The sequence below is a fragment of the Pseudophryne corroboree genome, chromosome 1, assembly GCF_028390025.1.
Source record: "Pseudophryne corroboree isolate aPseCor3 chromosome 1, aPseCor3.hap2, whole genome shotgun sequence".
NCBI lineage: Eukaryota > Metazoa > Chordata > Amphibia > Anura > Myobatrachidae > Pseudophryne > Pseudophryne corroboree.
In genome coordinates, this window is record NC_086444.1 from 268,503,015 (window position 1) to 268,520,270 (window position 17,256).

Genomic DNA, 17,256 nt, shown 5'->3' on the forward strand with positions numbered 1-17,256 from the left:
GAGCAGATAGTCACAGAATGTACACTGCTCAAAAAAATAAAGGGAACACTAAAATAACACATCCTAGATCTGAATGAATGAAATATTCTTATTAAATACTTTGCTCTTTACATAGTTGAATGTGCTGACAACAAAATCACACAAAAATGATCAATGGAAATCAAATTTATTAACCCATGGAGGTCTGGATTTGGAGTCACCCTCAAAATTAAAGTGGAAAAACACACTACAGGCTGATCCAACTTTGATGTAATGTCCTTAAAACAAGTCAAAATGAGGCTCAGTAGTGTCTGTGGCCTCCTCGTGCCTGTATTTCCTCCCTACAACGCCTGGGCATGCTCCTGATGATGTGGCGGATGGTCTCCTGAGGGATCTCCTCCCAGACCTGGACTAAAGCATCCTCCAACTCCTGGACAGTCTGTGGTGCAACGTGGCATTGGTGGATGGAGCGAGACATGATGTCCCAGATGTGCTCAATTGGATTCAGGTCTGGGGAACGGGCGGGCCAGTCCATAGCATCAATGCCTTCATCTTGCAGGAACTGCTGACACACTCCAGCCACATGAGGTCTAGCATTGTCTTGCATTAGGAGGAACCCAGGGCCAACCGCACCAGCATATGGTCTCACAAGGGGTCTGAGGATCTCATCTCGGTACCTAATGGCAGTTAGGCTACCTCTGGCAAGCACATGGAGGGCTGTGCGGCCCCCCAAAGAAATGCCACCCCACACCATTACTGACCCACTGCCAAACCAGTCATGCTGGAGGATGTTGCAGGCAGCAGAACGTTCTCCTTGGCGTCTCTAGACTCTGTCACATCTGTCACATGTGCTCAGTGAGAACCTGCTTTCATCTGTGAAGAGCACAGGGCGCCAGTGGTGAATTTGCCAATCTTGGTGTTCTCTGGCAAATGCCAAACGTCCGGCACGGTGTTGGGCTGTAAGCACAACCCCCACCTGTGGGCGTCGGGCCCTCATACCACCCTCATGGAGTCTGTTTCTGATCGTTTGAGTAGACACATGCACATTTGTGGCTTGCTGGAGGTCATTTTGCAGGGCTCTGGCAGTGCTCCTCCTTTTCCTCCTTGTACAAAGGCGGAGGTAGCGGTCCTGCAGCTGGGTTGTTGCCCTCCTACGGCCTACTCCATGTCTCCTGATGTACTGGTCTGTCTCCTGGTAGCGCCTCCATGCTCTGGACACTACGCTGACAGACACAGCAAACCTTCTTGCCACAGCTCGCATTGATGTACCATCCTGGATGAGCTGCACTACCTGAGCCACTTGTGTGGGTTATAGGGAGGTCATACAGGCACGTGGAGGCCACACACACTACTGAGCCTCATTTTGACTTGTTTTAAGGACATTACATCAAAGTTGGATCAGCCTGTAGTGTGTTTTTCCACTTTAATTTTGAGGGTGACTCCAAATCCAGACCTCCATGGGTTAATAAATTTGATTTCCATTGATCATTTTTGTGTGATTTTGTTGTCAGCACATTCAACTATGTAAAGAACAAAGTATTTAATAAGAATATTTCATTCATTCAGATCTAGGATGTGTTGTTTTAGTGTTCCCTTTATTTTTTTGAGCAGTGTATAATACTGGAACAAATAATCACAGAATGTGTAATACTGGAGCAGGTAGTCACAGAATGTGTAATACTGGAGCAGGTAGTCACAGAATGTATAATACTGGAGCAGATAATCACAGAATGTGTAATACTGGAGCAAATAGTCACAGGTAATTGGCATTTTTTGTAACCAATAATACAGTAACTCTGTGCATGGGTCAGATAAACATGCCAAGCCGAGTGCAATGCCAAGTAACAGAGCCTTGGAGATATGCTGACTAGCAGGAACATGTGGAGAACACAGAGCTATGGATTATCAGTGTGGAATTCAAAACCTCACATGTTGATGTGCAGTAAATAAGCATCTCCTACAACAAGACAAGAGCAGGAGCAGGCAAACTAAGCAAGTCTGCAAAAAGTCCAATCCCAAAATCACATACAAAACATTCCATTAATAAAGCAAAGTTAATTTACACATGCAGACCAGCAAATATAATGACAGAGCAGTGCAAGAAAGAAAATAAAGTTGCTGTTGCATGCCAAGGTGTCCAGCTTGAGATGGAATCTCTGTTGTTACTCGCTGAAGACATGCATCATGGAGAAAGCACACCTGTGGAGTAGCAAGGATATAGCATCTTCTCTTTTGATTACCACCTGCCCATCCAAGCAGTCGCAGTGTGTTCATGCAGAGTGCAAGTGGGGTATGCCTAGAGGTATAGAAATGTTAAGGTATAGAAAAGCCACCTCCCTTTCCAAACGCCTTATTTTTTGTATGGAAGTAAATTATTTTCACCACTATTGTTATTTATCACCACCACTCTTCCTTTTCCTCATACCCCTGTTAATTATCTTCCCCACCAGCTCCCTTCATTATCCCCAACCCAATACCTCTTAACCCCCCTGACACTTCTTTTACCTTTCACAGTAGGAGTGAAGGGTTGAAAAAGAGCTGTAGTCCTGCCCTGTCTCTGATCACATGATGCTGCTGAGCTGAAAACCTGGCAGCACTGTGTTGAGATTTCAAAGGCTATCAGTGATTTGTTGCTGCTGAGTCATGTGACCAGATGGAGAGAAGGGCGCCTGCTCCACTCCCCACACTTCTACTGTGTAAGGTGAGAGAAGTGGTGGAGGCTGAACTAATATAAGCTATTGGCCTATTTTTACACTGTTAAACCTCCCTTCCCCCATGTCCACCAATGAGGACTATTCATAATATATACGTACATACATTGTGATTTGCCACAAGGGCCTAGTGCAGAGAATAAACTAAGGAAAGGAAATTGTTGCCAGTGCAGTGTCCATGGGAGTTTCTTGAGCCTGGATCAGACCACACTCCGAATGTGGTCTGATCCAACCAATTTACTGCATTTTATTTGGTCAATTAAGATTAGATTCTAGTAATAATGACATCTTCTAGCTTTTAGTAATCTGATTCTGTATCATTTTCATGTGATTATAATTATATCCTCCACTCTCTGTTTTGTTTGTCATTTTTATTCAGGGTGAAGGTGAAAAGAATCACAAGGTGCGCATGGCTGTTGGAAATGGCGTTCGTAGTGATGTTTGGAGAGAATTCATCGCACGGTTTGGTGATATAAAGATGTGTGAGCTGTACGGTGCCACTGAAGGGAACATTTGTTTCATGAACCACACTGGAAAAATTGGATCTGTTGGACGCAGCAATTTCTTTTATAAGGTAATGTGCTACATTTTTAATGGAACCAATTTTAAATATCCAAAAATGTTGCTAATGGTCTAAAGTGAGGTAATGTAATCTCTTTCTTCATTTCATTTTGTATAATGTTACAATATAATTTTTGCTGTTAATGTTTTCTTTTCATATTTGGATAAAGGCACTAACATTAATGTTAAGGCTGGTTCTGTGGATAAAAATGTCATATTAATGTGAGAGGGGAGAGGAGAATTGTCAGACTCGTTCATGCTGATAGAAGACAACAGTAATGCAAATAGCCATGTGTTACAACAGTGGTACAGTATACAGAAAAACATCTCTGAATGCACAACACATGGAGCCTTGAGGTGGATGGGCTCCAGCAGCAGAAGTCTCACCGGGTTCCACTACTGACAGCTAAGAACAGGAAACAAGTTACCATTGGCACAGGCTCACCAAATGTGGACACTTAAAGAGTGGAGAAAAGTTTGTTTGGTCTGACCAATCTCGATTTTTGCTGCAACATGCAGATGGCAGAGTCAGAATTTAGCATAAGCATGAGATTCTGGATCCATCTTGGCTTATTACAATGGTTTAAACAGGTTTTTGTGTTATACTGGTATGTGGAATGCATTCTTGACACAAACTAGATCCCTTAATTGACCAATGCCACAATCCACCTGAGTATTGTTGCTGAACATGTGCATCCCTTTATGATTACAGTCTACTCATCTTCTAAAGCAGAGGTTCTCAAACTCGGTCCTCGGGGGCACACACAGTGCATGTTTTGCAGGTAACCCAGCAGGTGCACAGGTGTATTAATTACTCACTGACACGTTTTAAAAGGTCCACAGGTGGAGCTAATTATTTCACTTGCGATTCTGTGAGGAGACCTGCAAAACATGCACTGTGTGTGCCCCCGAGGACCGAGTTTGAGAACCTCTGTTCTAAAGGATGCTTTCAGCAAGATAACACTTCATGTCACAGCCCACGTCTTTTCAAGCTGGTGCCACAAAAATGACTACAAGTTAATTTTACACTAATAGCCTCCACCGTCACCATATCTCAGTGCGGTGGAATGGGAATTTCTCTAACGTCCTAGAGGATGCTGGGGACTCCGTAAGGACCATGGGGAATAGACGGGCTCCGCAGGAGATAGGGCACTTTAAGAAAGCTTTGGATTCTGGGTGTGCACTGGCTCCTCCCTCTATGTCCCTCCTCCAGACCTCAGTTTTACACTGTGCCCAGAGGATGAAGGGCGCACTGCAGGGAGCTCTCTTGAGTTCTTTGCTACAGAAAGCATTTTTGTTTGGATTTTTACTTTTTCACAGGGAGCACTGCTGGCAACAGGCTCCCTGCATCGAGGGACTGAGGAGAGAGGGGCAGACCTACTTAACTGATAGGATCTGCTTCCTCGGCTACTGTACACCATTAGCTTCAGAGCGGGTTGAACACAGGTTCGTCCTGGGCGTCCACCCCCGGAGCCACGCCGCCGTTCTCCTCACAGAGCCAGAAGAACAGAAGCAAGAAGACGTCTCAGGCGGCAGAAGCCTTCAGCTTCACAGAGGTAACGCACAGCACTGCATCTCTGCGTCATTGCTCCACATCACCTCACACACTCCGGTCACTGTATGGGTGCAGGGCGCAGGGGGGGGCGCCCTGGGCAGCAATAATAACACCTCTTAGATGGCAAATAGGTATATACATGTACAGCTGGGCACTGTACATGTATATAATTGAGCCCCCGCCATTTTACACGATTTTGAGCAGGACAGAAGCCCGCCGCCGAGGGGGCGGGGCTTCTCCCTCAGCACTCACCAGCGCCATTTCTCTCTCCACAGAACGATGAGAGGAAGCTCCCCGGACTCTCCCCTGCTTACACACGGTGAAGGGAGTTTAAAAAGAGAGGGGGGGGTGGGGGGCACATAATTGTCGGAATAAAGTATAATACAGCGCTGCTGGGGAAAAGCATTCTGTGTTGGTCTTCAGGTTGTTGCGCTGGGGTGTGTGCTGGCATACTCTCTCTCTGTCTCTCCAAAGGGCCTTCCAGGGGATACTCTCTTCAGAAAAAGTTTCCCTGGGTGTGTGCAGTGTCGGTACGTGTGTGTCGACATTTTTGATGAGGAAGGCTCGCTTAATGTGGAGGGGGAGTGCTTGAATGTCAGGTCGCCGTCGGCAATGCCGACACCGGACTGGGTGGATATGCTGAATGTCTTGAATGCAAATGTAAATCTCCTGCATAAAAGATTAGACAAGGCTGAAGCTAGGGATCAGTCAGGTAGCCAGTCCGTGCCTGTCCCTGTGGTGCCAGGACCTTCAGGGTCTCAAAAGCGCCCCATATCCCAGGTCGCTGACACAGATACCGACACAAATACTGACTCTAGCGTTGACTATGAGGATGCAAAATTACAGCCGAAGGTGGCAAAAGGTATTAGGTACATGATTATTGCCATAAAAGAGGTTTTGCATATCACGGAGGAGCCCCCTGTCCCTGACACGAGGGTTCACATGTATAAAGGGAAAAAGCCTGAGGTCACATTTCCGTCCTCATTTGAGCTAAGCGAATTATGCGAAAAGGCTTGGGAATCTCCGGATAGGAGACTCCGTGATCCCAAAAGGATTCTCATGGCGTATCCTTTTCCACAGAAGGATCGGATACGATGGGAATCTGCGCCTAAAGTAGACAAGGCATGACACGCTTATCCAAGAAAGTGGCACTGCCTTCTCCGGATACTGCTTCCCTCAAGGATCCTGCTGATCGCAAGCAGGAAATTACCATGAAGCACATTTACACACATTCAGGAACTATAGTTAGGCCGGCCATGGCGTCGGCCTGGGTTTGTAGTGCTGTCTTGGCATGGGCAGACTCCTTATCTACGGAGATGGACACCTTAGATAGGGATACCATTCTAATGACCATGGAGCATATCAGAGATGCTGCCTTGTATATGAGGGATGCTCAGAGAGACATTTGTTTACTAAGCTCTAGAATAAACGCTATGTCTATTTCTGCTAGGCGGCTCTTGTGGACCCGACAGTGGACGGGAGACGCCGACTCAAAGCGGCATATGGAGTCATTGCCTTACAAGGGGGAGGAGTTGTTTGGAGAAGGCCTCTCGGACCTAGTCTCTACTGCTACGGCCGGTAAATCGAATTTTTTACCTTATGTTCCCCCGTAGCATTCTAAGAAGTTACCACATTATCAAATGCAGTCCTTTCGTTCCAATAAAAACAAGAAGGTACGAGGATCGTCCTTCGTTGCCAGAGGTAAGGGCAAGGGAAAAAAGCTGCACTCAGCTAGTTCCCAGGAGCAGAAGTCCTCCTCTACTTCCGCAAAGTCCACAGCATGACGCTGGGGCTTTCCGGGGGGGGGGGGGGGGGTGTCAGATTAAGTGGGGGCACGTCTTCGTATTTTCAGCCACGTCTGGGTTCAATCACAGGTGGATCCCTGGGCAATAGAGATTGTTTCCCAGGGATACAGACTGGAATTCAAAGACATTCCCCCTCACCGGTTTTTAAAATCGGCTCTGTCGGCTTCCCCGTCAGAGAGGGAGCTAGTATTAGCAGCAATTCACAAATTGTACATTCAACAGGTGATAATCACGGTTCCTCATCTCCAGCAAGGAGAGGGTTATTATTCATCCCTCTTTGTGGTACCGAAACCGGACGGTTCGGTCAGACCCATTCTAAATCTAAAATCCCTGAACCTGTACTTGAAGAGGTTCAAGTTCAAAATGGTATCACTCAGAATGGTCATCACCAGCCTGGAGGGAGGGGATTGGATGGTGTCCCTGGACATAAAGGATGTGTACCTTCATGTTCCGATTTTCCCCCCTCACCAGGCGTTTCTGAGGTTTGCAGTACAGGATTGTCACTACCAATTTCAGACGTTGCCGTTTGTTCTTTCCACGGCCCCAAGAATTTTCACCAAGGCAATGGCGGAAATGATGGTGCTCCTGCGCAAGCAGGGAGTCACAATTATCCCGTACTTGGACGATCTCCTTATAAAGGCGAGATCTCGGGAGAAGTTGCTGGACAGCGTGTCTCTGTCCGTGAAGACGTTGCAGATGCACGGCTGGATTCTCTATTTACCGAAATCCCAGCTAGTACCTGCAACGCGTCTGACCTTTTTGGGCCTGATTCTAGACACAGACCAAAAAAGAGTTTTTCTGCCGATGGAGAAGGCTCAGGAGCTCATAGCCCTGGTCAGGAACCTTTTAAAGCCGAAAAAGGTTTCGGTGCATCATTGCACAAAGGTTCTGGGGAAGATGGTGGCTTCATACGAGGCAATCCCCTTCGGCAGGTTCCATGCAAGGACTTTCCAATGGGACCTATTGGACAAATGGTCCGGGTCCCATCTACATATGCAGAAACGGATCACCCTGTCTCCCAGGGCCAGGGTATCTCTCCTGTGGTGGCTGCACAGTGCTCACCTCCTAGAGGGTCGCAGGTTCGGCATTCAGGACTGGATCCTGGTGACCACGGACGCGAGCCTCCGAGGCTGGGGGGCTGTCGCACTGGGAAAAAATTTCCAAGGTCTCTGGTCAAGCCTAGAGACTTGTCTCCACATCAATGTCCTGGAGTTAAGGGCCATTTACAACGCCCTACGCCAGGCGGAGGAGTGGCTTCAGAACAAACCGGTTCTCATTCAGTCGGACAATATCACGGCAGTGTCTCATGTAAACCGCCAAGGCGGCAGAAGGAGCAGAGTGACCATGGCAGAGGCGACCAGGATTCTGCGCTGGGCGGAAGGCCATGTAAGCGCACTATCAGCAGTGTTCATCCCGGGGGTGGACAACTGGGAGGCGGACTTCCTCAGCAGGCACGACCTGCATCTGGGAGAGTGGGGACTTCATCAAGAAGTCTTCACACAGATCGTGGATCGGTGGCGGTAGACGCTCTGGTGACACCATGGGTGTTCAGATCGGTCTATGTGTTTCCTCCTCTGCCTCTCATACCCAAGGTGTTGAGATTAATAAGACTAAGAAGGGTCAGAACAATTCTCATTGTTCCAGATTGGCCAAGGAGGACTTGGTATCCGGATCTACAAGAGTTGCTCACAGAAGATCCGTGGCCTCTTCCTCTAAGGCAGGACCTGCTGCAGCAGGGGCCCTGTCTGTTCCAAGACTTACCGCGGCTGCGTTTGACGGCATGGCGGTTGAACGCCGGATCCTAGCTGAAAAAGGGATTCCGGAGGAGGTCATTCCTACCCTGATCAAGGCTAGGAAGGATGTGACATCGAAACATTATCACCGTATATGGCGGAAATATGTTTCTTGGTGTGAGGCCAGAGCTGCTCCTACGGAGGAGTTCCATTTGGGCCGTCTGCTTCACTTCCTTCAAACGGGAGTGAATTTGGGCCTAAAATTAGGGTCCATAAAGGTCCAAATTTCGGCCTTATCCATTTTCTTACAAAGAGAATTGGCTTCTCTTCCTGAAGTACAGACTTTTGTGAAGGGAGTGCTGCATATTCAGCCTCCCTTTGTACCTCCGGTGGCGCCTTGGGATCTTAACGTGGTATTAAGTTTCCTCAAGTCACCTTGGTTTGAACCACTCAAAACAGTGGAGTTGAAATACTTAACTTAACTTGGAAAGTGGTCATGTTGTTGGCCTTAGCTTCTGCAAGGCGTGTTTCGGAATTAGCGGCTTTATCATATAAAAGCCCATACCTGATTTTTCACGTGGATAGGGCAGAGTTGTGGACTCGTCCTCAATTTCTGCCCAAGGTGGTCTCATCTTTTCATATGAACCAACCTATTGTCGTGCCTGTGGCTACACGGGACTTGGAGGACTCCGAGTCCCTGGATGTGGTCTGGGCTTTGAAGATTTACGTGACCAGAACAGCTAGGATCAGGAAGACTGAAGCTCTGTTTGTTCTGTATGTGGCCAACAAGGTTGGCGCTCCTGCTTCAAAGCAGACAATTGCTCGCTGGATCTGTAACACGATTCAGCAGGCGCATTCTATGGCAGGATTGCTATTGCCTAAATCGGTTAAGGCCCATTCCACTAGGAAGGTGGGCTCTTCTTGGGCGACTGCCCGAGGGGTCTCGGCACTACAACTGTGCCGAGCTGCTACTTGGTCGGGATCAAACACCTTTGCAAAGTTCTATAAGTTTGATACCCTGGCTGAGGAGGACCTCCTGTTTTGCTCAATCGTTGCTGCAGAGTCATCCGCACTCTCCCGCCCGTTTGGGAGCTTTGGTGTAATCCCCATAGTCCTTATGGAGTCCCCAGCATCCTCTAGAACGTTAGAGAAAATAGGATTTTACTTACCGGTAAATCTATTTCTCGTAGTCCGTAGAGGATGCTGGGCGCCCGTCCCAAGTGCGGACTTCTTCTGCAAGTCTTGTATATAGTTATTGCTTACATAAGGGTTACGTTATAGTTGGTCGGTCTTGAACCGAGGCTATATTACTTGTTCATACTGTTAACTGGGTAGTTTATCACAAGTTACACGGTGTGATTGGGGTGTTTGGTATGAATCTCGCCCTTAGGTTACATAAATCATTTCCTCATACTGTTCATATCCTCTGGGCACAATTTCTCTAACTGAGGTCTGGAGGAGGGACATAGAGAGAGGAGCCAGTGCACACCCAGAATCCAAAGCTTTCTTAAAGTGCCCTATCTCCTGCGGAGCCCGTCTATTCCCCATGGTCCTTACGGAGTCCCCAGCATCCTCTACGGACTACGAGAAATAGATTTACAGGTAAGTAAAATCCTATTTTTTTGGCATAAATGTACAGCTGACTTATCTGCAACAACGTGTGATGCTGTCCAGTCACCATGAACTAGAATCTCGAAGGAATGTTTCTAGCACCTTGGTGAATTCATGCCATGAAGAATTTAGGCGGTTCTGGTGGGGGGGGGGGGGGGCAAAGGTTAATTACTACTCAATTCTAGGATGATGTACATAAGTATGTAGCTACTAAGTACATGTAAAAAAATTCCGGGGTATATGCAATTCCGGCCGAATTTCGCCTTTTTTTCGCCCATTTTTAAATTCGACACAATTCGACCGTCGAAAACCCGGCCAGCGGGTGTCTGAATTCGACATATTCAATTAAAAATGGATTCGACAGTCCCGCTGTCGAAAAACGGACCAATTGACGGATAAGTGCGTCCTGGATTCGACTTTTCGGACGGCACAAAAATGGTTAAAAAACCCTGACAAAAATTTGCGTGGGGTCCCCCCTCATAAGCATAACCAGCCTCGGGCTCTTTGAGCCGGTCCTGGTTGTAAAAATACGGGGGGAAAAATGACAGGGGATCCCCCGTATTTTTAGAACCAGCACCGGGCTCTGCGTCCAGTCCTGGTGCAAAAAATATGGGGGACAAAAGACGTAGGGGTCCCCCGTATTCTTAACACCAGCACCGGGCTCCACTAGCTGGAGAGATAATGCCACAGCCGGGGGACACTTTTATATCGGTCCCTGCGGCCGTGGCATTAAATCCCCATCTAGTCACCCCTGGTTGGGGTACCCTGGAGGAGTGGGGACCCCTTAAATCAAGGGGTCCCCCCTCCAGCCACCCAAGGGCCAGGGGTGAAGCCCGAGGCTGTCCCCCCATCCATGGGCTGCGGATGGGGGGCTGATAGCCTTGTGTCAAATAAAAGAATATTGTTTTTTGCAGCAGAACTACAAGTCCCAGCAAGCCTCCCCCACAAGCTGGTACTTGGAGAACCACAAGTACCAGCATGCGTGGGGAAACGGGCCCGCTGGTACCTGCAGTTCTACTGCAAAAAAACACCCAAATAAAAACAGTACACGCACACCGTGAAAGTAAAACTTTATTACATACATGCTGACACACACATACTTACCTATGTTCACATGCCGACTCTGTCCACATCTCCAAGATGAATCCATGGGGTACCTGAAAATAAAATTATACTCACCTAAATTCAGTGTAGCTTGTGTCCTGTTCTTTTTTGTAATCCACGTACTTGGCAAAAAAACAAACCGCATACCCGGACCACGGACTGAAAGGGGTCCCATGTTTACACATGGGACCCCTTTCCCCGAATGCTGAGACCCCCTGTGACTCCTGTCACAGAGGGTCCCTTCAGCCAATCAGGGAGCGCCACGTCGTGGCACTCTCTTGATTGGCTATGCGCGTCTGAGCTGTCAGACAGCGCATTGCACAGCCGCTCCATTATCTTCAATGGTGGGAACTTTGCGGTCAGGTCACTCGCGGTCAGCGGCTGACCGCGGGTAACCTCACCGCTGACCGCAAAGTTCCCACCATTGAAGATAATGGAGCGGTATGCCACAAGGCTATCAGCCCCCCATCCGCAGCCCATGGATGGGGGGGACAGCCGCGGGCTTCACCCCTGGCCCTTGGGTGGCTGGAGGGGGGGGACCCCTTGACTTAAGGGGTCCCCACTCCTCCAGGGTACCCCGGCCAGGGGTGACTAGTTGGGGATTTAATGTCACGGCCGCAGGGACCGATATAAAAGTGTGCCCCGGCTGAGGCATTATCTCTCCAGCTAGTGGAGCCCGGTGCTGGTGTTAAAAATACGGGGGACCCCTACGTCTTTTGTCCCCCGTATTTTTGGCACCAGGACCGGACGCAGAGCCCGGTGCTGGTTCTAAAAATACGGGGGATCCCCTGTCAATTTTCCCCCCGTATTTTTACAACCAGGACCGGCTCAAAGAGGCAGAGGCTGGTTATGCTTAGGAGGGGGGACCCCACACATTTTTTTTTCTTGATTTTAACCCATTCCCACCCCTTCCCACTGAAAACCATGCTCTCTCTATTTTAGTCAGTTAAAAAAATAAATATTCTTTAAAAAAATATATAAATAATACTTGTGTATCCAAATAGACAAACCAAGTACATAAATCCCTTCTAATATAAATAGATATGCTATTAGCAATAAAAAAAACCACAAAAAAAACATGTGTTTTATTTTTTTTATTAGATTCTACCAGCAAAGTGAGGCGGAATGAAATTGACGAAATTACTGTCGAAAAGCACTGTTGTCGAATCGACATTCTTCAATTGAATATACTTTTGTCGAAAAGCCGCATTTTTACCACTGCAGACTTGTCGAATTTAAAAAATGTCGAATTGCAAAAAGTCGATTCTGAAACGTCCATTTTTTTGTCGAAAAGTACTGTATTGCGTTGTCGAATCCAATTGACATGTTTTTTTTTGTCGAAAATGCCCCGTTTTTTTACTTTTGCGCCAATACGACCGCAATTGCATATACCCCTATATATAAATCATTTTTAGTCAAAGATTTAAAGCATGCTAGTGACAATATATGATCTATTTTGTTTCCAGCTGTTGTTTCCTTTTGACTTGATAAAATATGACATTCAAAAAGATGAACCATTAACAAATAAAGAAGGCTTGTGTGAAAGAGTCAAAAAAGGTAAATAGTTCTAATTGCTGAATATTATTTCATGCTCTTCTGTTTTTATCTTACTATACATTTTTAAAATATGTGTGTGTGTATCTGTGTGTATGTATGTGTGTGTATATATATATATATATATATATATATATATTAGTGATGTGCACCGGACATTTTTCGGGTTTTGTGTTTTGGTTTTGGATTCGGTTCTGCGGCCGTGTTTTGGATTCGGACGCGTTTTGGCAAAACCTCCCTGAAAATTCTTTGTCGGATTCGGGTGTGTTTTGGATTCTGGTGTTTTTTTACAAAAAACCCTCAAAAACAGCTTAAATCATAGAATTTGGGGGTCATTTTGATCCCATAGTATTATTAACCTCAATAACCATAATTTCCACTCATTTTCAGTCTATTCTGAACACCTTACACCTCACAATATTATTTTTAGTACTAAAATTTGCACCGAGGTCGCTGGATGACTAAGCTAAGCGACCCAAGTGGCCGACACAAACACCTGGCCCATCTAGTAGTGGCACTGAAGTGTCAGACAGGATGGCACTTCAAAAAAATAGTCCCCAAACAGCACATGATGCAAAGAAAAAAAGAGGCGCAATGAGGTAGCTGTGTGACTAAGCTAAGCGACACAAGTGGCCAACACAAACACCTGGCCCATCTAGGAGTGGCACTGCAGTGTCAGGCAGGATGGCACTTCAAAAAAATAGTCCCCAAACAGCACATGATGCAAAGCAAAATTAAAGAAAAAAGAGGTGCAAGATGGAATTGTCCTTGGGCCCTCCCACCCACCCTTATGTTGTATAAACAGGACATGCACACTTTAACAAACCCATCATTTCAGCAACAGGGTCTGTCACACAACTGTGACTGAAATGACTGGTTGGTTTGGGCCCCCACCAAAAAAGAAGCAATCAATCTCTCCTTGCACAAAACTGGCTCTACAGAGGCAAGATGTCCACCTCCTCCTCATCGTCCTATTCCTCACCCCTTTCACTGTGTACATCCCCCTCCTCACAGATTATTAATTCGTCCCCACTGGAATCCACCATCTCAGGTCCCTGTGTACTTTCTGGAGGCAATTGCTGGTGAATGTCTCCACAGAGGAATTGATTATAATTCATTTTGATAAACATCATCTTCTCCAAATTTTCTGGAAGTAACCTCGTACGCCGATTGCTGACAAGGTGAGCGGCTGCACTAAACACTCTTTCGGAGTACACACTGGAGGGTGGGCAACTTAGGTAAAATAAAGCCAGTTTCTGCAAGGGCCTCCAAATTGCCTCTTTTTCCTGCCAGTATACGTACGGACTGTCTGACGTGCCTACTTGGATGCGGTCACTCATATAATCCTCCACCATTCTTTCAATGGTGAGAGAATCATATGCAGTGACAGTAGACGACATGTCAGTAATCGTTGGCAGGTCCTTCAGTCCGGACCAGATGTCAGCACTCGCTCCAGACTGACCTGCATCACCGCTAGCGGGTGGGCTCGGAATTCTTAGCCTTTTCCTCGCACCCCCAGTTGCGGGAGAATGTGAAGGAGGAGCTGTTGACGGGTCACGTTCCGCTTGACTTGACAGTTTTCTCACCAGCAGGTCTTTGAACCTCTGCAGACTTGTGTCTGCCGGAAAGAGAGATACAACGTAGGTTTTAAATCTAGGATCGAGCACGGTGGCCAAAATGTAGTGCTCTGATTTCAACAGATTGACCACCCGTGAATCCTGGTTAAGCGAATTAAGGGCTCCATCCACAAGTCCCACATGCCTAGCGGAATCGCTCTGTTTTAGCTCCTCCTTCAATGTCTCCAGCTTCTTCTGCAAAAGCCTGATGAGGGGAATGACCTGACTCAGGCTGGCAGTGTCTGAACTGACTTCACGTGTGGCAAGTTCAAAGGGTTGCAGAACCTTGCACAACGTTGAAATCATTCTCCACTGCGCTTGAGTCAGGTGCATTCCCCCTCCTTTGCCTATATCGTAGGCAGATGTATAGGCTTGAATGGCCTTTTGCTGCTCCTCCATCCTCTGAAGCATATAGAGGGTTGAATTCCACCTCGTTACCACCTCTTGCTTCAGATGATGGCAGGGCAGGTTCAGGACTGTTTGCTGGTGCTCCAGTCTTCGGCACGCGGTGGCTGAATGCCGAAAGTGGCCCGCAATTCTTCGGGCCACCGACAGCATCTCTTGCACGCCCCTGTCATTTTTTAAATAATTCTGCACCACCAAATTCAATGTATGTGCAAAACATGGGACGTGCTGGAATTTGCCCAGATGTAATGCACGCACAATATTGCTGGCATTGTCCGATGTCACAAATCCCCAGGAGAGTCCATTTGGGGTAAGCCATTCTGCCATGATGTTCCTCAGTTTCCGTAAGAGGTTGTCAGCTGTGTGCCTCTTCTGGTAAGCGGTGATACAAAGCGTAGCCTGCCTAGGAACGAGCTGGCGTTTGCGAGATGCTGCTACTGGTGCCGCCGCTGCTGTTCTTGCTGCGGGAGGCAATACATCTACCCAGTGGGCTGACACAGTCATATAGTCCTGAGTCTGCCCTGCTCCACTTGTCCACATGTCCGTGGTTAAGTGGACATTGGGTACAACTGCATTTTTTAGGACACTGGTGACTCTTTTTCTGAGGTCTGTGTACATTTTCGGTATCGCCTGCCTAGAGAAATGGAACCTAGATGGTATTTGGTACCGGGGACACAGTACCTCAATCAAGTCTGTAGTTGCCTGTGAATTAACGGTGGATAACGGAAACACGTTTCTCACCGCCCAGGCTGCCAAGGCCTGAGTTATCCGCTTTGCAGCAGGATGACTGCTGTGATATTTCATCTTCCTCGCAAAGGACTGTTGGACAGTCAATTGCTTACTGAAAGTAGTACAAGTGGTCTTCCGACTTCCCCTCTGGGATGACGATCGACTCCCAGCAGCAACAACAGCAGCGCAAGCAGCAGTAGGCGTTACACTTAAGGATGCATCGGAGGAATCCCAGGCAGGAGAGGACTAGTCAGACTTGACAGTGACATGGCCTGCAGGACTATTGGCTTTCCTGTGTAAGGAGGAAATTGACACTGAGGGAGTTGGTGGTGTGGTTTGCAGGAGCTTGGTTACAAGAGGAAGGGATTTAGTGGTCAGTGGACTGCTTCCGCTGTCATCCAAAGTTTTTGAACTTGTCACTGACTTATGATGAAAGCGCTGCAGGTGACGTATAAGGGAGGATGTTCCGAGGTGGTTAACGTCCTTACCCCTACTTATTACAGCTTGACAAAGGCAACACACGGCTTGACACCTGTTGTCCGCATTTCTGTTAAAATAATTCCACACCGAAGAGGTGATTTTTTTTGTAATTTGACCAGGCATGTCAATGGCCATATTCGTCCCACGGACAACAGGTGTCTCCCCGGGTGCCTGACTTAAACAAACCACCTCACCATCAGAATCCTCCTTGTCAATTTCCTCCTCAGTGCCAGCAACACCCATATCCTAATCCTGGTGTACTTCAACAGTGACATCTTCAATTTGACTATCAGGAACTGGACTGCGGGTGCTCCTTCCAGCACTTGCAGGGGGCGTGCAAATGGTGGAAGGCGCCACCTCTTCCCGTCCAGTGTTGGGAAGGTCAGGCATCGCAGCCGACACAATTGGACTCTCCTTGGGGATTTGTGATTTAGAAGAACGCACAGTTCTTTGCAGTGCTTTTGCCAGCTTAAGTCTTTTCATTTTTCTAGCGCTTCCATCCTCATGTGAAGCTGAACCACTAGCCATGAACATAGGCCAGGGCCTCAGCCGTTCCTTGCCACTCCGTGTCGTAAGTGGCATATTGGCAAGTTTACGCTTCTACTAAGACGCTTTTAATTTTGATTTTTGGGTCATTTTACTGAACTTTTGTGTTTTGGATTTTACATGCTCTCTACTATGACATTGGGCATCGGCCTTGGCAGACGACGTTGATGGCATTTCATCGTCTCGGCCATGACTAGTGGCAGCAGCTTCAGCACGAGGTGGAAGTGGATCTTGATCTTTCCCTATTTTACCCTCCACATTTTTGTTCTCCATTTTTTAATGTGTGGAATTATATGCCAGTATCAATAGCAATGGCCTACTACTATATATACTGCGCACAACTGAAATGCACCACAGGTATGGATGGATAGTATACTTGACGACACAGAGGTAGGTAGAGCAGTGGCCTACTGTACCGTACTGCTATATATTATATACTGGTGGTCAGCAAACTGTGCAAAACTGAAATGCACCACAGGTATGGATGGATTGTATACTTGACGACACAGAGGTAGGTAGAGCAGTGGCCTTCTGTACCGTAGTCCTATATATTATATACTAGTGGTCAGCAAAATTATGCACTGTACTCCTACTATATACTACAATGCAGCACAGATATGGAGCGTTTTTCAGGCAGAGAACGTATAATACTGGTGGTCACTGGTCAGCAAAACTCTGCACTGTACTCCTCCTATAGAATACAGCTGGTCCCCAGTCCCCACAATAAAGCAGTGTGAGCACAGATATATGCAGCACACTGAGCACAGATATGGAGCGTTTTTCAGGCAGAGAACGTATAATACTGGTGGTCACTGGTTAGCAAAACTCTGCACTGTACTCCTCCTATATAATACTGCGGGTCCCCAG

At 47.2% G+C, this 17,256-nt stretch overlaps 1 protein-coding gene across 4 annotated transcripts in view; it reads left to right on the forward strand.

Annotated features, from left to right (window-relative positions):
• Window positions 1–17,256, forward strand: part of SLC27A6 (solute carrier family 27 member 6) — a 195,749-nt gene that overhangs the window by 99,589 nt on the left and 78,904 nt on the right. For all 4 annotated transcript variants that reach the window (XR_010250359.1, XR_010250365.1, XM_063964254.1 and 1 more), the window contains exons 5-6: window positions 3,070–3,264; window positions 12,526–12,616. Coding sequence is in view for 2 of the 4 variants with exons in the window: in XM_063964254.1 (XP_063820324.1) it covers window positions 3,070–3,264; window positions 12,526–12,616 (286 nt within the window). In the remaining 2 variants the exon portion in view is untranslated. The remainder of the gene's footprint in view (window positions 1–3,069; window positions 3,265–12,525; window positions 12,617–17,256) is intronic.